This window comes from Podarcis bocagei (assembly GCF_964188305.1).
Source record: "Podarcis bocagei genome assembly, chromosome: 13".
NCBI lineage: Eukaryota > Metazoa > Chordata > Lepidosauria > Squamata > Lacertidae > Podarcis > Podarcis bocagei.
In genome coordinates this window covers 25,186,132-25,205,618 of record NC_138138.1, presented here as the reverse complement: position 1 = coordinate 25,205,618, position 19,487 = coordinate 25,186,132, and the positions used below count along the sequence as shown (strand labels likewise).

The following is a 19,487-nucleotide window of genomic DNA, read 5'->3' as shown; positions in this document are numbered from 1 at the left end:
AAAGAATGAGCAACCTCATATATGCTGTTTCTGGGCAGGTCATCTTGGTAAACTGGAGCGTTTCCTGACCTACGGCTACATTTGCTACTAGGAAATAAATTTATCATCTGCCTGATCCCAGTTGTAGGCTTGTTCCAGTTTGGAATTTTAGCTGTCCAACCACACCCTCACTGAGAGCGGAACACAGATTTCAGATGCTTCTGTAGAGTGAAGAGCCTCATTATTTTCCTGGCTGGGCATAGGAGGCCCCCTCCTGGCGTATATGTTTCAAATTCCTGCCTTAATCTCTCCCTCCTGAAGCCGCACCTAGCGGGCAAGGCCAGGGAGAGAGGAGGGAGGATATGGAACAATGAAGTGCTTTGCTGTGACTAAGAAGTACAGAATTCACACTCGGCTCCTTTGGAGGCTGGAGAGGAGCCAGGCTCCCAAGCAGATTTCTGTTGCTTCCAAATGCACATTTAAGAAGTCTCCCATATTCTGCTGGTATGGGTTGGGCAAGAGTAGAGTTAGGCAGATGGATAGCTCGATTGTCCAGGTGATGAGATCTGTGTCTGTCTAATCTTCATCAAGATTTTAATCTGGAGAAGAGATTGGCCAATGAGGAGCTTGCTTTGGTCCCAGAAAATTGTTTTTTGTGTAGTATTCACCCTTGGATTGGATAAAAATGCCTACTATTTATCACTGTTGTTGTTCTTGTAGAGAATTTATGGGCTGCCCAAGCTTCCAGGGCAGCACATAGATAAAAGAATAAAACATTACAATAACATTATCTCTCCAGGATGTGTTTCTGTTTCTAGGGGTGATACCTTCCCCCTACACTGCATGTGCTATATTTTCTTTCTGGGAAAATCAACTTTCTGTTTGGATGAAAGAATGGATGGCAAACTATAAATAAAGTGGTTTTCTTTCCTGCACCCTCCAGAGAACAGCACATCTGTTGTTGCTGCGATTGTAGTGTAGAACCTGGTTGTATCAAATGTCACGGGCATAAGTTTGATATTTGTGGCAGCAAGCAGTGTCACTCTCCCACAGTCCCATCTGCAAACCTTGTGCCATTTTTTTTAAAAAAAGTTTGTATTTTCATTCATTCATAATGCAATTAGGGATGCAGTCATATGCCTACTAATTTAGTAGTCATTACCCAACAGCATTTCTGAGTAAACATTGAGAGAATTGAACTACAATACTGTGCATGCTTATTTGGAGTAAGCCCAAGTGAGCTCTATGTAACTTGATTAAAACTACATAAGGAAAAGTAATGCAGCCGAGGTGGAATCCTAAACATGCTTCCTAGGAAGTAAAAGCCAAAGTTGAATTTGCACAGTAGATGTAACAGTGCACTGATTTTCTTTTTAAAATTAAAAGCATCTATAGAAAGTTGCAAATTTGATCTGAGTAATATTGGATGGGGAAAGGTGCATAACATTTAACCCTCCAGCTGTTTTTGCACTCAGAATACCCTCTCCCCCAGCTGCTGTTCCCACACAGGATATGTTTGGCATACCAATATTTACATTTTGTGTAGTTTTGGTTTACTAATGAAATAGGGATGAAAGTAGGGAAAGGTTGGCTTTTCATTGGAAAAATGGATAGTAGCTTTTGCTTATTAAATTTTAATTAATTGGGTCAAAGTCAAGCAATGGGTAGTATTCAACTAAGTTTCACTCTGAGTAGACCCATTGAAATTAGTCATATTCATTAATTTCAGAGCAAAACCTAGCTGAATACCATCCAATAAATAAAACCCTTTCGATCAGTTGACAGCTCATTTTACAGGTCAAGCGGTACGGCAATGCACCAGTCCAGCATAGGAAGGAAGGAAGGAATGGTGAACACAAGCAATGTTACTTCTCCACCAAATCTGTGCCATGCCATTCTTTGACCCTTTTCTTTCCCATCCATTATTATTTGGAACACTCCCCCTCTTCAGTGCCAGAGTGCACAACAACCCTGGTTCTTTATTTTTCCTTCTCTCTCTCTCTTTCTCTCACTCACTCACTCACTCACACACAATAAATGGCAATACAACCATTTCCCCTCTCTCAGCTCCACACAAAAGTTATTACAGGTAGATTTGGTATCACACTGTTGTCCTTGAATGGAGACTTAGGACACCATCACACAAAGGATGGAGACAGACAAAAAACAGCATCCCACAGCTGTGGTACAAGTCTGGCTGTGCAACTAAAACAACAGATGTGAATACAGTCAAACCTCTGTTTACATAACCCTCTGATTATGTAAACTTCGGGATGCACGCGTGAAAATCTCACAAGTATTTTACTGGGTTTCATCCGCACGTGCATGCGCAGAAGGTTGCGGAAACCTCAGGATCCAAACAGACCTCCAGAACAGATCCCGTCCGCAACCGGAGGTACCACTGTATACTGTTCAGGCAACTCTTTGCTTTTTATTTTATATTTAAAGTTCATGCATTTACCTATTCATTCATTGCATTGACTCTTTATTTTTCAAAAAGGAAACTTCTCTTTAAAGCACAAAAAATGGGTGACAAGGAAGTTTCTTGGTGGCATCACTGGAGGTCCAGGTTTGCAGTGCTGTGACACCCCCCCCCCCGGACAAGACCATGATACTGTAGAATATGCACATTTGGCTTGAGGACCCAAGTGCTTTGAAAACATCATTTTCTTGACCCAAAGATTTAAATATGGTAGTGACATAAGTTCACTGGCTGTCTGGATAAGCCCTTATTTATTTGGAGTTTGAAACCATGCCCCTTCCCTTCTCTTGAAGCCTGAATTGGGCTGACGGTGCCGTTGTTTTTGCTTCTCTCATGCAACCGCACTCTCAGGCCTTTAGCTTTTCCCTACGCCTCCGCCACCCCCAGTTTCGTAACGCCAGGCCCCACCAGGCTGGGAACATCACTCGTCTTTGTGTCTTGTTGGCCTTTTATACATGAAGGGGAGTGTTTATATGTGTTGTAGCAACCAGGCGGTTTGAGTGTGCCCATAAAGACTGCTGGATCAGTGACTCACTGCTCAGGAACGTGGACTTGGATGGGGAACACATGGAGGGGGAAGCAGGAAGGAAAGCTGTCCTGTGGAGCTCGCAAGTTGGGAGGGAGCGATACACAGCTGAGCCCTTCTACTTTGCCTCCTTGCAGCTCCCATAAAGGTGTACCCAGCCTTCCCAGGACCTGGAAATTAAGGACTTTGGAGTGCACAAGCCAGACTCGCCTCTTTCCTTTCTGTGTGCAGCAGAAAGCAGAGGTGGGGTAGTGAGGGTCTGCAACAGCACTCCCTTTTGAGTCTATATTGCTTCCAGGACAAAGGAGCCAATTTGCTCTTCCTTGTTCCTCCCAGTAGATTCTAGTCCCCTTTTGTGCCTTTGGTTGTGTACGCACACAAACAGCAGCTGAGGAATTAATGGTGTACTAGCATCCTTGCTTGCTAATTTTTTTTGCTTGCTAATTTTCAAAGTGTGCTCTTGCCAGGGAATCCTGGGTTCCTCTTCCTCAGGAGCGAATAAGTTTCCTCAGTGGGGACATCACTATCAGCAGGTAAGCTTCCCTAAAAGGCTCATCTACTCCTGAGCTTCATCTCAATGCACAGCCACATGGGGAATGTTGGATGCATTCCAGGGCACAGTCTCAGTTCACACAAGGTAACGGCTATGAGACCCAATCCAGGCCCCATGGGAACTAAGTACAAGCCCTGGAACAGGCCCCAATTTCCTTCTGCAGTGTGCTGAGGGTTTCATGGCATACATCAGAGGTTCCTCATGTGGAAAGGGTACCCTCATGGCAAAACATTTATTGTTTCCAAGTGGCAGGCTGTGTGTCTTACAAGTTGTTGGTGGACTGACTGGGAGGGTTCCAGACTGCCACTTTGCAGGCCATGCCATGCTAGACCCTTTGCCTGGCAAACCCATCCTTTTTTGGGTCAAATTTACTGCTAAAGGACAAGGAGTCGTTTTGAAACCTCAGAACTGAAATGGACTATGCCAGGAATTGCTTGACCGAAACTAGCTAGAGCCTCTCTTCAACACATCTGCTTGTCATTTGTATCATCATCATCATCATCATCATCATCATCATCATCATCATCATTAAATTTGCATCCTTAGATCTCAGGGTGGTTCACAGCATAAAAATACAAGATAAAACACAGTCTAGGGTGCTCATGGATGCACTCATGTCAAGTGTGCCTCCACTCAGAATCCAGTGTGGACTGTACCAACTGTTCCCAGAGCATATTGGGGAGGGGGCCAGACTATTTCAAACATACCATCAGAGGTGTTTTTTTGAGAGAGAAAATTCTTTCTCTAACCCCCCCCCCCGAGACTGCCGCTTCCGGTGATCCACCCCTTTTCCTCCCCCTTCTACCACAGATTTAAATATGGTAGTACAGTAAGCCCCACCTGTTCGTGCCAGTTTTGTGAATACTTCCGTTGCGTTGTTGTGTTAGAATCATAGAATTGTAGAGTTGGAAGGGACTACAAGGGTCATCTAGTCAAACCCCCTGCAGTGCAAATATTTTGTCCAACATGGGGCTTGAACACATGACCCTGAGATTAAGAGTCTCGTGCTCTACTGACTACGTGCCCTCTCCATTTTTTGTTTGTATGTACACTGGCAGTGGGATAAGTCTGTATATTCTTGCATACTTTGTTGAATGCTGAGTACTGTAGCTGCTGTTGGTCATAGCTCACTTCCATTTAAGTTTAAACAGTAGAGCTTGACGGATGGTCTTGAAACTTGCAGGTTTGAAACCTTGAGGACTTGAAACCTGCAGCTCTTTAAAAGAACAAAAGCTGAGAATCAGGATTCTGCTCTGCATGGCAGACCATGTTCCATTATTTATGGTGTAGTAGTTCATCATGTGTGCCATAAGCCGGGGGGCAGTCAGGACAGGACCTACGTGCAACAGAGGCGGTGATTGGAACTCGCCCTTCCTTGCACAAATGTTGTGAAGCCAAGAAGGAGCCGATAGGAATCAGAGCCGTCCGGATATGGCCGGCTTCCAGGTGTAGCTATGCCACTCTGGAGAGGGGGGCAGCTTTTGTTCAGGCTGTCATTGTGTGACTTCCGGGGGAAGGAAGTGATTCCTGGTGTTGCTGGTCCAGCGGTGGCCAGAGTCTTTGGGAGACGAGGAATTGCCCTCGCAGGTGTTGTTGTGGAGAAAATGACTGCCCTTGCTGGATTTGGGGGCTGGGGGGTAGTGGGATATCCTGATTCCGAAGAACCACCCTTTCCCCCCAGAGGCCACATGTGAAGTTTGTCCCAGATTTGCAGACTTTATTACTAAAGCAGATGTTGGCGCTGCATAGCCAGTAAAAGACTGGAAAAACAGGACAGCTTGTGTGAGTAAACAGCAGAGGGTTTGGGTTAGAAAAATCAGTTATGCTCTGTTTGATTGCAGAATGGGTACTCTCAGTGCCAGAAACTGAGAATCCAAGATTCACAATCCCACTAAATAACTATTTCTAAAGTTTCCGTTGTTGTTATATGATGGGGTTTTTCTTTACCAGCCTTTGCCAACCTGGTACTCTCCGGAGGTTTTGGAATACAACTCCCATCAGCCACAGCCAGCACAGCCATTCTGTACAGTTCAGCACTGGACCAGGTTTTTCTCAGGCACTGCACTGCTTGTCTGGCAAACACGGGTCACCTGCAAACCTTAAAACAGTAAGATCTGCCTGATACCTGACGAGGACAACACTAAAAGTACCACCATATCAAAAAACAGTTTGTCAGAGCATGTTGACCTGGGTAAGAAGGACTGCTGTAGTCATTTGATTACATGCCAGATAGATTATTTGAGATGTTATCGCAATAACAACAGCCCTATGAGGTAGACAAGTGTTTTTATCGCTGTGTTGGGGCTGAAAGTTCATGGCTTACTTACAGCCACCAGCTGAACCCATGCATAAGAGAAAAAAAGGTCTGAACTCCTAGTTCAACACATTCTGTTACAGTGGTACCCCGCAAGACGAACCCCTCGCGAGACGAAAAACTCGCAAAACGAAAGGTTTTTTCGTTTTCGAGTTGCCTCGCAAGACGAATTTCCCTATGGGCTTGCTTCGCAAAACGAAGCTTGCCCCGCAAGCTCCGGGGACAGCGGGTCTTCCCGCTGTCCCCGGACCTCTTTTGAAGCAAGGGGCGGCGTGGAGAAGCGATCTCCCCGCAGCCCCTTGCTTCAAAAGAGGTCTGGGGACAGCGGGGAAGAAGCGATCTTCTCCCCGCAGCCCCAGGTCCAGGGACAGCGGGAAGCGCTTCCCGCTGTCCCCGGACCTCTTTTGAAGCAAGGGGCGGCGGGGAGAAGCGATCTTCTCCCCACAGCCCCAGGTCCGGGGACAGCGGGAAGCTTCTTCCCCGCTGTCCCCGGACTTCTTTTGAAGCAAGGGGCTGCGGGGAGATCGCTTCTCCACGCCGCCCCTTGCTTCAAAAGAGGTCTGGGGACAGCGGGAAGCGCTTCCCGCTGTCCCTGGACCTGGGGCTGCAGGGAGAAGATCGCTTCTTCCCCGCTGTCCCCGGACTTCTTTTGAAGCAAGGGGCTGCGGGGAGATCGCTTCTCCACGCCGCCCCTTGCTTCAAAAGAGGTCCGGTCCCCGGACCTCTTTTGAAGCAAGGGGCGGCGGGGAGAAGCCTGCCCCTGCCGCCCGGCTTCGGAACCATGCTCCGAAGCCGGGCGGCGGGGCGGGAACACCTTCTGAAGGCGGGCGGGGGGCGAAAGTCTTTGCTCCCCCCTGCCTGCCTGTCCCGGAGGGCTTTTGAAGGCAGGCAGGGGGGAGCAAAGACTTTCGCCCCCCGCCCGCCTTCAGAAGAGGTCCAGGACCTCTTCTGAAGGCTGGCGGGGGGCAAAAGTCTTTGCTCCCCCCTGCCTGCCTGTCCCGGAGGGCTTTTGAAGGACCTCTTCTGAAGGCTGGCGGGGGGCAAAAGTCTTTGTCCCGCCTGCCTGCCTTCCCAGGGGCTTTTAAATCGCCCTGGACAGCAGAGAAGTCCTCCGCTGTCCCGGGGCGATTTTAAAATGCCGCCCGCCAGCATTTTAAGATTGTCCGGACAGCGGAGAAGTCCTCCGCTGTCCCGGGGTTTTTTAAAATGCTGGGGGTGGGAAGAAAAGCCCTTGTCCCCCCCCCCAGCCTTCAGAAGAGGTCCGGGGACAGACTGTCCCCGGACCTGGTCTGAAGGCGGTTTCCCTAGGAACGCATTAATTGATTTTCAATGCATTCCTATGGGAAACCGTGCATCGCAAGACGAAAAACTCGCAAGACGAAGAGACTTGCGGAACAAATTAATTTCCTCTTGCGAGGCACCACTGTATCACTATGCTACTTAAATAGCCAAAGTCCACGTTAGAACCAGATTCTGTTCTCATTTGTAAAGCAACCAGCCCAATCCTCTGGATTCCTGTAAAATGGGTGTCACTGTAGCCACATACACACTGTTGAAAGTTACTCTAGGTCTAGGATATTTGACCAGTGATGCTAATGCCCTACTGTGCCTCCTTTCTTCCAGTGAAGATCCTCAGAGGATTGCCTTGTGCAGAATGGCTTCTACCATGACGGCCCCTTTAAGGAGGCCCCAGTCCTCCTTTCCAGGAGACAGTCAGGCCAGCTGAAAAGAAGAGCAGAGTAGGGAGCAGCTGGCACCACCAAGACCTAAGGGCTCTTGGAGCTCAGAAGTTTAAATAGCCAAGAGGTAGTAATCAGGAGACGAAGAAGTCTGGCTTGGTGGAGAAGGAAAGAGAGGAGCAGAGGCCTGAGGGACAGCCATCTCCAGTGCAATTTCTTTCTTGGCCAGGGCATGGGGGACCTGACAAGAGGCACTCCCTACCACCCTAGTACTCTTGGTAGAGGATATTGGGGAACCTGGCCATTTGAGTGCCCATTGGGTGTCCTTAGAAGGCACCAACAAGAGTACTGATGCCTATATCCCATAGCAGTGGGAAAGGGGCTATTGGGGCGCCCCACGCCCCACAAGCTAGAACTAACTCATTGTGAACCACCCAAGATGATTGGGACTGGGGTGAACTCCTGGTGTCTACAGCAGAGGACCCAGGCATGGAGAAATGCGAGAGAACTTTCTGAGAAGGTTTTGGTATTGCTTTGATAGTTTGTAAAAATTTGGGACTGTATTACCCAGGAAAAGGTGTGTGAGATTGGGGGCCTTAGCTTGCAGCAAGGGCCGCAGCTCAATCCATCTGGATCTGCTGCACTTTGCCTGCCTTGCCTTGAATTAGGACTCATGTTTGAGCATATTCACCCATAGACTGTGGGACAGTCAGTGTGCCGGTCCCTTTGGGTAATGTCGCTCTGTCCCAGCTTAACACTTGCAGGGCCTTGTATGCTATACCCTCCATGCAGCACCTCAGTTGCATTGCCTGCCACACCAGTGCAGCTTTCTGGACGTTTTGCTGTATTGATGCAACCCCACAAATCGTAAGCTTTTCTTTGTCATGTTTGGACCCTTTCCTTCCTCTGAGGAGCTCAAGGTGGCTACCTAGGGCTATCTCATTTTATTATTGTAACCAACGTGTGAGGTTGTGAGACAACAAGACCATACAAGCCAGTGGTCTTCACAGATACGTGGGGATTTTCAGCTTGGTCTTTTTCTCATATGTCAAGCCTGCATTCTAGCTACTGCTGCAAAACAAAGAAGCCCAAACCAGTCTGTTGAAACGCTGCCGTTAGTCACGTTGCTTGAAAGGGCGGTGACCAGAAATGACTTCTTAAAAAATCATTTATAAAGCAATCATAGCAGCATTACGGTGTAATAGCACTATACTTCTCTTTCATTTAAAAACAGTATAGCTGGGAAAGCATTTTTGCACTGATTAAAAGATTGATTAAAAAATGAATGGGGTTATAAAGTGGCCTAAACCACAAGGGCTATAGTGGATGCGTGCTGAACTTCAATTGCGAACCGCCCTGTGATCTTTTGATGAAGGGTGGTATACAAATTTAATAAAGAAATAAAATGGTCTCACCCACCACTGCTATATTGTACCCACTGTGTTCCAAATAGCATGGCAACTGAAAACTCAGTTGCAGCTCTGATAGTAGCTTACAGCAAAGGAGAAGTTTGGGGTCAGTATGTAGGAGTCATAACACCCTTCAACTGCTTGAATTAGGTTGCCAGAGAAGACCATAATACACCAGTTTTTAAAATTTGTAATATCCTAATTCATTATTTTCGGCATTATAGCAATCAGATAGTGTGAATGCCTGATGGCTTAAAGAATGAAACAGACAAATTACCAGCGCCTAACTAGGAATTCCAAGCAGGATAGAGTTTGCTCCGTTCAGGAATTCCCTCTGCAAAAGGCAGGGGCAAAGGACAGTTTGGGCTTTTGCTGGACAGACTTGAGGGGGGCCTTAAAAATGTTCAAGTTCCCCAAAATCACAAGGTTCTTCATCAGGCAGAAAAGTTTTCTACGTGGGAAGCTGGAATTGTCAGTGTTCCGTCGCCTTTCCTCCTGTGCCTCGTTCCCCGTTTTCCCTTGGGCTTGGCTCGTGACTTTTCCCAGCAATTCCCTGCCTCCCCCCACCCCGGTCCTCTACTTTTCAAATAGTACCATTCCAGGAGTCATAAATCTGCCTATCTTTCAGCCCCAGTCCCAGCACTGTGTACGGCGGTGGCTATTTCCAGCGTGTCCCAAGAATGCCAAGCGGGGGATGCACGCTATGTGCTGCTTGGGTGAAAACCAATATCGGTTCCAATCTGCCCCCTCCTCACCCACATGCCTGCCTGCACGCTTTCCTTCTGCATGCAGGCACACCATGGCTGGGCCGGGCTCTGTTCAGAGAGGAACAAGAATTTGAATTAACAGCAGAAGGCTTGGTCTAATTCTGATCTGAGGTGGCATCCCAATATCTAGGAGGCACCACTTCAAACTGCCTTGTGGGGGGTGGGGGCAGCAGAGGATAATATAATTGTGAGTTGCTTCATACCAAAAAATCTTCCCATCTAGAAGATCGGCATGTCCAGGAGACCAAGCTAGAACCTTTCCCCCTGAGTTTACTGCATAAAGGGATTATTATTCTTTGCATGGTAGAGTGTACATGTCTTGGGAGCCCCCACCCTGAAATGGTACAGTCATGACTTAGGAGGATCAATGCAGTGAGAACAGGTCTGTCTGCAGCTAGGAAAGTGATGGGGAAATGCACTGGAAAGCGTGGATTGAACAGATGGTTAATGGGAAGATGTGTATACTCCACAACAAGCAAATCAGGGTGAATGCTCATTGTCATATAAATGTCCCGCAAACAAATCAGAACAAGTGCAAGCAAATCAGAGTGAATGCCCAATAAACAGGTTGTCTAGAGGAGTCCATTACTATTCAGAGCCTATTACTGAATTACAGTATTTCCTAATCATAGCATCCCACTTTCCTTTTTTGCTGCTTTGGGCAAGTGCCATATCAGACTATATGCACCAGAGGGCAGCCTTGACTTTCAGCATTTTTTTCAGGCAAGTGCCACAAACGTAATGTATTCGTCATAGTGTCATTTTCCACTATGAACAAATTTTCTGACAATAACTTAGTGTAACTTAAAGCAAAGTACATATGCTTTGAAATAGTCACATACTCTTCTCCTGCATAGGCCTGCCTCTATTTCACCTCCTTTCTCTGTTGTTTTCCTGTGCTTATTATGGATTGTAACTTCCATAATGCAGGGACCTGTCGTGCCTGTTTTCTTAAAGTGCCAAGGACATAGATGGTGATAGACAGATTTAACAATAATGTGGAGGAGGTGGAAGAGGCTTACGGGGTGTGTGTGTAGTTTTGCTGCTCTTAGTCACTCTCAAAAGTTGATTATAGTTCCTTATTTTAACAATTTCCCCCTAACTTTACTGCACCTTAGTAGCTCATAATCCAATTACAGGCTATCTGCTCACACTGAGAACTATCAGTCCTCATGCAGCACATCAGCCACGAATTACAATTGTGCCCCGCAAGACGAATGCCTCGCAAGACGGAAAACCCGCTAGACGAAAGGGTTTTCCGTTTTTGAGCTGCTTCGCAAGACGATTTTCCCTATGGGCTTGCTTTGCAAGACGAAAACGTCTTGCGAGTGTTCCAATTCCCCCCCCCGCTTCCCCCCTTTTTCTAAGCCGCTAAGCCGCTAATAGCCTTTTAGCCGCATAGCCGCTAAGCCTTTAATAGCCGCTAAACCGCTAATAGCGCTAATCCGCTAAGCCGCTAATAGGGTTGCTTCGCAAGACGAAAAAACCGCTAGACGAAGAGACTCGCGGAACGGATTAATTTCATCTTGCGAGGCACCACTGTATAGTCCAAACAGGATTATGAAAGTGTCTGCTTTTGCAGCATGCCTGAGAAAACAACAACATAAACTGGTGAGGGTTTATGTCTAGCAGGGCACACAACGCAATATAAATTGGCTTGGTATAGCTTGTGCCCCCCAAAATTGTACATTGGAAATAAAGGAAGCTCTAAAAAAATGTTCACAAAATGTCCCATGATGAGATGGATGTTTTCCCAAATGCTGCCACAAACAATAAGCAGCAAGTACCCACAAAACTTGTGCAATCACATTCTTCATAGCTCTGAACAGTAACAATATATGTGGGAGAGATAATTATAGTTTTGCCATGGTCAAAATACTGCATTGGACTGCTCTGAAAAATGTGGTGTCTTAAAGGGAGAAAGTCCTTTAGTGGTGGGGCCAGTGCTGGGTTTGAGAAGGTTTCTGCAAGGTGGGCTTCTTCCACATAGGCAGGCCCTACAATTAGGCAGCGAGAAACGGCCTCAGGCAGCAGCAGTCCCTCCAGTATTCTCAGTGAATCTCCTAAACCAGGTTTAGGGGACTCTTGGCCTTCCAGATGTTGCTGAACTAAAAGTCCCATCAGCCTCAACAAGCATGGCCAACAGCCAAGAATTATGGGAGTTGTAAGTTCAACAACATCTGGAGGGCCAAAGGTTCCCCCACATCTGCCCTAAACTAGCCTGCCACCATTAGGTTCAGTGGAGGCTGTTGTCCCATCACCAGTGTGGAAATGATTCAATTGCCAGTGCAGGACATGGAATGAGGGGCATCACCGTCTCCTTTGCCCCATTCACGGTGTGGGCCCTGCAGCCCAAGAAAGCAGCAGTTGCCCTAGCCACCTGCCAGAATTGGCCCAGATAAACTTCTGGTCACAGGAGCTAAAAGGTTTCTGTACCCCTGTTCTACACTGATTGGCAATAGCTCTACAGAGTTTCAGGTAGGAGATGTTCCCAGCTTTAGCTGGAGATGCTGGGAATTGAACCTGGGACCTTCTGAGCTTCAGCCCTTCCTCAAGAGAGAAGGGACACTTATTAGTTGATGTAGGGAAGAATTAAAGACGCCTTCAGTGGGGATTGCTTTCTCCCCACAGCACAGGGAATGGGGCAGCCAGCAATAAGAATCTCATGATTTCATTCTTGTGTCTTGCAGGATGAGGTGAAGCTGCCAACCAAGCTGAGCATTAGTAAGTCTTTGAAAGAGACAGAAAAAGAAGGGGAAGAGGTCGTGGTGGATGAGGAGCATCCTGAAGAGGAACATATTGAGCTCTCCTCAGATGAAGAGGTGGAGGTGGAAGAGATTATTGAGGAGTCACGGGCAGAACGCATTAAGAGGAGCGGTATGAGGAAAGTGGATGACTTCAAGAAGGCCTTCTCCAAAGAGAAGATGGAGAAGACCAAGCTGAAGACCAGAGAGAACCTGGAAAAGACCAGGGTGAAGACCAGAGAGAACCTGGAAAAGACCAAGCAGAAGATGGAGAATACCCGACACAACCTGGAGAAGAGAATGAACAAGTTGGGCACCAAGATTGTCACCAATGAGCGCAGGGAGAAGATGAAGACCTCCCGGGAGAAGCTGAAGAAGTCCTTCACCCCCGACCACGTGGTCTATGCACGCTCCAAGACAGCTGTCTACAAAGTACCACCTTTCACGTTCCATGTCAAGAAGATCCGAGAGGGGGAGGTGGAAGTGAAGGCCACTGAGATGGTGGAGGTTGGTGGCGATGAGGCAGAGAACACAGATCTTATGAGGGGTGAGAGCCCTGAGATGAGCACCCTCTTGCATATTAAAGAAGAGGCGGACACGATGCTGGCAGATAAGAGTGACAGCGAGTGAGGCTAGAGTGGCATTGGAAGACCATCAAGAGCTGACCATGTAATCTTTCACGTTTCCCCCTTTTGGCCTCACATGGGTGTGCACACACACACACAATATATATATATAGATCTTGCAGCCCCGCCCCCCAAATGTGGCACGAAGGTGCATTTTTGTATATTTCTGTTTCAGCATATAGAGCACAGGACTTCATAGCAATCCATCAAACACCATTCCTACGACTGAGAGCTTGCTTTGCCTGCCAGCCTGCTGTGGCAACACCCCTCGCCCGCCCACCCCAAGGTGCTATCAGCAAAGCAATCCATTTGCATGCCCAAGAAGCATGCTGCCTCTTAACTATTCTCCTTGGGGCTCAAGAATGCTTCCAGGGACCAGAAGACAAGATTAGATGGACAGAAGGAAGAGCAGCGTGGTGCAGAACCGAAAGAAGAAAGGGTTTGGCACAGTACTTTACTGAACTGGGGGAGGAAAAGTGACTGAGGAGGGATGCAAATGTAATGCCATGCGATGGTGCAAGAGGGAGGTCTGTGCACCCCGCAAACCATTTTTCAAGAGATTATTTTTTATGCAGTCACACTCTAAGGGCCTTATATTTGCACACATGAAAGAACAGCAGCTGCCGCTGTGCACACTGGAAGGAGGAGAGGAAAGGTGTCGAGGCAGGGTCCCCTCCAAGCTATTTGGGCTGTTCGCTGAGTCTGGCCAGGAGCCATGCTTGCAGCATGGCTCCAGTGGTCAGTGCTCATTTTCTGGGTTAGGGCATGGTGGGGAGTGGCAGACCAGTAGGTGTGGCTGTGAAAGAGGACAGAGAGCACAGAGAAAAGATGGATTGTGAGTCTTTGGCTGCAAGTAAAGTGTTAATAGCAAGAGCCAAGAGGAAACTCTTGTCCAGTCAGCCAGCCACCTTAACCCCTGTCCCTGAGCTGGATCCTGCGCACTGAAGATGGCTTTCTGCAGTGCCTGGGTTTCAGGTCAACATCTGTACCTTCCTGCTAGGCTGACTTGCAGCAGCCCATTTTTAACTTGGGTGCTGCTATTTGGGGTACCCATATGGGTTTGCTGTCCCTATATTGACTGAATTTGCTGCTTGGGGAGAGCTGTGGGGAGGGGGCGTTCAGTGACCCAAGACGTCTTCGTTGTGTGGGTAAGGTGCTTCTCAGCAAACTCCCCACACTTCCTTATAGCTACCTCTTTGGGCTTTTCTTTTTTTAAAAGTTTGTGGGTGAGCCTGAAGTCTCACTTTTTTCCCAAGCACCACCAAAAAGAGGCTTCTTTCCATGGTGTTCAACACATGCAGCTGCCTACACACACACACATCTCTGGTCCACCAATTCATGAAGTGGTTGAGCAGCCCCCTCTTCCCCACCTCCTGCTGCGATTCTCCTACACTCCCCTGTGGGATCAAGGAGGGAAAGTCGGCAGCATGCTCAGTCCCAGCAGCGAACTCTGCCAGGGTTCCCTTGGCAGTGGTGCTAACAGGGCAAGATTTTGGGGCAGACATCTTAGCAGATTGAGCAGGTGGGCCCCCAAACCTAGCAAGGGTAGCTTTATCGTATTTTGAAACAAGTAATGCACATTGCCACCTGCAGCAATGAAGTAGTAATGCATTGCCATATAAGCTAAAAGGCCGAAAAAGGCCATTAAATCCAGAGCCTAAAACAACCCACCAGTGACACTGTACCTCCACCATTCCATGCCCAGCATTTCCACCACAACCTATACCAATGCTGCCTGCTCTAGCAACTCAGCCAGTAGCTTGGCTGAGCCATCCATAGCCCAGTAAGGAGGTAGAGGGTGTGTGTGTGTGTGTGTGTGTGTATAGGGATGTTCTTACTCAACCATGGAGTGTGCAAGCTCCCACCACACTAGAGTTTCCAGTGAGCCTTTCTGTTCTTGTTACGTTGCTGTGGATCTTGCGTCTGGGAGAAGACAGGAGTGCCCAGAGTACCAGATATGCTTGGACTTTTCTTAAGGCCATCACACATAGGGCAGAGACCACACACCACTCTGGGGAGAGAGCAAGGGGCAGGGGGCGGTTGTGCCAAGCTGCTGCATTGTTCCTTTTCTAAGACTGCATCCTGGTGAGCAGCATGACTAATAAACTTCCTTTTCTAAAAGAACAGGTGTGAGGTGTTTGCAAGGGGCAGGGGGGAGAGCGGCATCAGGCAGGTCACTCAGGCAGGTGCAGCGCAGCACCAAGCCACACACATTAAGGGGATTTCTAGGCTCGCTTTGTTTCAGGTGGGATTCAGTCACCGCCAAATTCAGGTTGTGCAGCGAAAGCCAACCTGGTGCTCTTGCTAACCATACTTTCTGTGCCGTAAGGAAAGCGATGGGAAAACACACTGGAAAGTGGGACAGTGGTTTCTTGACACAATATTGTATAACGTCACTGCAAACAAATTAGAATGAATGCTCAATAAATAGCCAACATCATCTCACCTCCCTGCAGACTTTGTGCACACAAATCGGAATGAATGCTCAATAATTGGGGTGTCTGAAAGAAAGCATGATTATTATTTTTTATTCTTTACCGAAAGGGCACATTAAGGCAATACCTTTAACAGGCCAAACTTGCAGAGTAGGTGTGCAAGGTTTAAAGTTCTCCAGAACTCTTCATAGCAAGCAAAACTGGGGGATGGGAACTATTGCTGAAACCATGGAGCCTGTATTTAGTATGTGAATTGGGGGGGTAGGGGTCAAGTGTCCTTAACAGTGCCATTTTTTTTATTTTGAAGGGAAAGCAGCCAGTTGGAAGCTGTTGCTAGGGAGGACAGGCAGACTAAATCGCAACCTCACCTCCCTTTCTGTGTCCTGAGGAGAGGCTGGATAGGTAGAAGAGGGCTTCTAGGTAAGAAGACACAGAGAGTGGCACTGCTTTCCAGCTTGCTCCTCGTTCCTCTTAGCATCACCCTTTAGGAACTTGGTTGGGAGGAATATGGAGGCAAAACTAGAATTAGCTGGCTCTAACTCTACTTCCTGTTGTCTCTGCCTTCTGCCCTACTGGTCCCAATGGACACCTATCAGCGCTGGATGAGAGCTGAAGTCCAGCAACACCTGGAGGGCACCACGTTGGCTAACCTTGCCCAGGGCAGTGCAGCATAGATAGCTGGTTGCAGATGGAGCGGCCACGTTGTCCTCTCACTTGCTCGCCTGCATTCTCCTGGGTGAAGCAATGATGGAAATTCACTGCTGCGAGCCTAACGAGCCTGCGAGTTTTGCCACTCGAAGGAGGATAGGTAAGAGGAGAAAGCAGTTGTTCCTGCCTCAGCATGATGGCACCAAGATTGGTTGCTACCACCCCACTGCCTGTGATTGCAACGCTTTACCTGTTTGTGCACATTCTCTTTGGGTGGCACAGCAGGGTCATGAAGAGGGAGCAGGCAAAAGGAGCAGCCTCTGAATGCTCACTTACCCTGTCTCACTCCGTAGCATGATGGAGACAATTGAATTCACTGGGCTCAGTCCCCGTGCCACCTAGTAAGGTAAAGGCTCCCTGGACGGTTAAATCCAGTCCCGCTTCAGGCCGAGGGAGCCGGCATTTGTCCACAGACAGCTTTCTGGGTCGCAACCAGCAGGACTAAACCACTTCTGGCGCAATGGGACGCCGTGATGAGTGCCAGAGTACATGGAAACGCCATTTACCTTCCCAGCACAGCAGTGCCTATTTGTCTACTTGCACTGGTGTGCTTTCGAACTGAGCACCTCTTTTTACACCACCACCAACTGCAGATTGGCTGCTTTTCTTTCAAACAAAAAGCATCACTTTTACGTATCCCCTTTTAAAATAGTGTTGTTTGTCCCTCCACAAGACAAGCCAGGAGACACCACTCAGAACTATTTCCACCCAAGTAGTTCCTTAGCCAGGATCTGAAAGTGTGACTTCCATTTTCCCCTCCAGGTGGCAGCAGCTCCCCTTCAGGTAGGAGCATTAAAAAAAAAACAAAAAACAGAAGGGCACTGCCATTGCTGGAACACTGATACAGTCCATGTTTGTCAGCCATCTAGTTTCATAGAGCCCCCAAACATCAGTGGAAGATTAAGGCCTCTGCTCACAAACTGGATAGGAAAGAGGCCTAGCTGGATGTCATCAGCATCATCCTTCCCCTCCTGGGGAATCTTCGCCTACCCATTTGATACCATTGGGGAGCATCCAATGCTAATCCTACTCAGAGTAGACCCGCTGAAATGAATGAGCACGACCAACTTAGGGCCATTCATTCCAATGGGTCTACTTTGAGTAAGACTGGCACTGGATACGCTTTGCGCAGAAGAAGTCGGGTTTAGAACCAGGTAAGTTTGAAACATCCCACTGGTTTGTTCAGTAAGAGTTGCACAGCTGCCTCCTTCAACAACCAGGGGGGTTATGTACACCCTTTCGAGGTGATAAGGTACGGGACCAGTGCTTTGACCTGTGAAGCAAATAGTACTTGGGGTGGGGCAATTTCAATCAGGAGAATGGCAGAGGGGAAAAGGTTAAACTACTCATCCATTAGCACCACGACACGAGTTCAAATTTGAGGGGTGGGGAACCAGCATTTAAAAATTGCATATCAGATTATGGATCTCCTACTGTTCTGCCTAGTTGTGCCTTTATTTGTGCCAATGGTGCAGCCTTAAACGCGCCCTTCCCATCACCCCCAAACAGCTGGCTTTGGCTTAGACCTAGCTGAATCTCTGGAAGTAGCAGGGCCGGCCCAGGATGTTTTGTCACTTGAGGCAAAACAGAAAAAGCCCTCCTCTGCCCACAGCCCCACAGTTGCTGAATGGAGGCAGCTTACAGAAGCCCTGGCAGGCTGAAGGTGGCAGGAGAAGAAAAAATAGGAGGCTGGAGAGGAGCAGGTAGAGGACGAGGTGGGAACCAAGCACAGAAGGAGGTGGGTGGCATGCTCCCCAGGGCCTGGATCTGCTGCCCCTCCCAGCTGTCCCCAGCCTGCCGCCCAAGATGATTGCCTCATCAAACTTCCTGGGTGGGCCAGACCTGGGAAGTAGCCAGCGACTAATTCCCCGCTGGATGCAATATTCAACAGGAGGTTCTTGACAAAGCCATCACTGATCCCACAGCACATCATCATCTGTTGGGACTTGCCGGGAAGAGGTGAAGGGGCTTTTCCAGAGTTGGCCCCTCCTCGCTCTGTAAGTGGCCCCAGTGACGTGGAACACAGATGGTGACAGAATGAGTGGGTGGGTGATTGATACATTACTTTGGAACTCCAGAATGGAGTCCTCCGTTGAGCAATGAATAAGGACAAAATGATAATGCCAAAATTCCACAGCTGCTCGCTTCTATCTGTAAATATGGATTTCCCATTCTTCTGACTTTGTGCATTTCACTTCAAGAAAGAAAGAAAGAAAGAAAGAAAGAAAGAAAGAAAGAAAGAAAGAAAGAAAGGGGTGTCCTTATCCTTGAGTTTCCTTTGATGTTACTATAAAAAAATTCCTTCCAGTAGCACCTTAAAGACCAACAAAGTTAGTTCTTGGTATGAGCTTTCGTGTGCATGCACACTTCTTCAGATACACTGAAACAGAAGTTGCCAGATCCTTCTATATAGTGAGAAGGTGGGGAGGGGTATTACTCAGAAGGGTGGTGGGAATGGGACATTGGCAGGTAGCTGAGATGAGCCTGTTGACGACTCTTAACGACTGCAATAGGTCTTACAGGAAAAGGCAATCTCAGCTACCTGCCAATCTCCCATTCCCACCACCCTTCTGAGTAATACCCCTCCCCACCTTCTCACTATATAGAAGGATCTGGCAACTTCTGTTTCAGTGTATCTGAAGAAGTGTGCATGCACACGAAAGCTCATACCAAGAACTAACTTAGTTGGTCTTTAAGGTGCTACTGGAAGGAATTTTTTTATTTTGACTATGGCAGACCAACACGGCTACCTATCTGTAACTTTGATGTTACTGTGCATGATGGGAAATGGTAAGGGACTGGGCTGATTTACCCACCCATATCAAGGCTGAGTCAGAAGTACCACAAGAGACTCCACAGATCTTTGGCAGCTGGAAAGGACAGATAACTACAAGCAAGTCTTCACTGGAACAGAGGGAAAGGAAAGGAAAATATTCTGGGTGGTATACAACCAGCTTTTCTCAGAGTAGACTCAATGAAACATGTCCACGACTAACTTAAGTCCATTAATTTAAGTGGGTCTGCTTTCAGTGAAAATTAGTTGAATACAGCTGTCTGCACAGATAAGAATTTGCGTGGGATTCGCAGGGGAGAAGACAAAAGGGCAAGACAGACCACAGCAGAAGACCTTTTATAAGATCAAAGCCAAAGCACAATAACCACAAGTCTCAACTGTCACTGCGGCATTTATTGACTTGAAAGCAAAGGTCATCATCGCCCAGTGACATCACAGCATATGTGGGTAACTCCGAAAAGATTTCAGATT

At 47.8% G+C, this 19,487-nt stretch overlaps 1 protein-coding gene across 1 annotated transcript in view; it reads left to right on the top strand.

Moving 5' to 3' along the window:
* The window catches only part of CAVIN1 (caveolae associated protein 1), a 28,285-nt gene extending 12,761 nt beyond the window's left edge, over nt 1–15,524 (top strand). Inside the window, exon 2 of the mRNA XM_081168981.1 lies at nt 12,400–15,524. Coding sequence (XP_081025107.1) covers nt 12,400–13,083 — 684 coding nt within the window. The 3' untranslated portion in view covers nt 13,084–15,524. The remainder of the gene's footprint in view (nt 1–12,399) is intronic.
* Nucleotides 15,525–19,487: the final 3,963 nt, after the last annotated feature.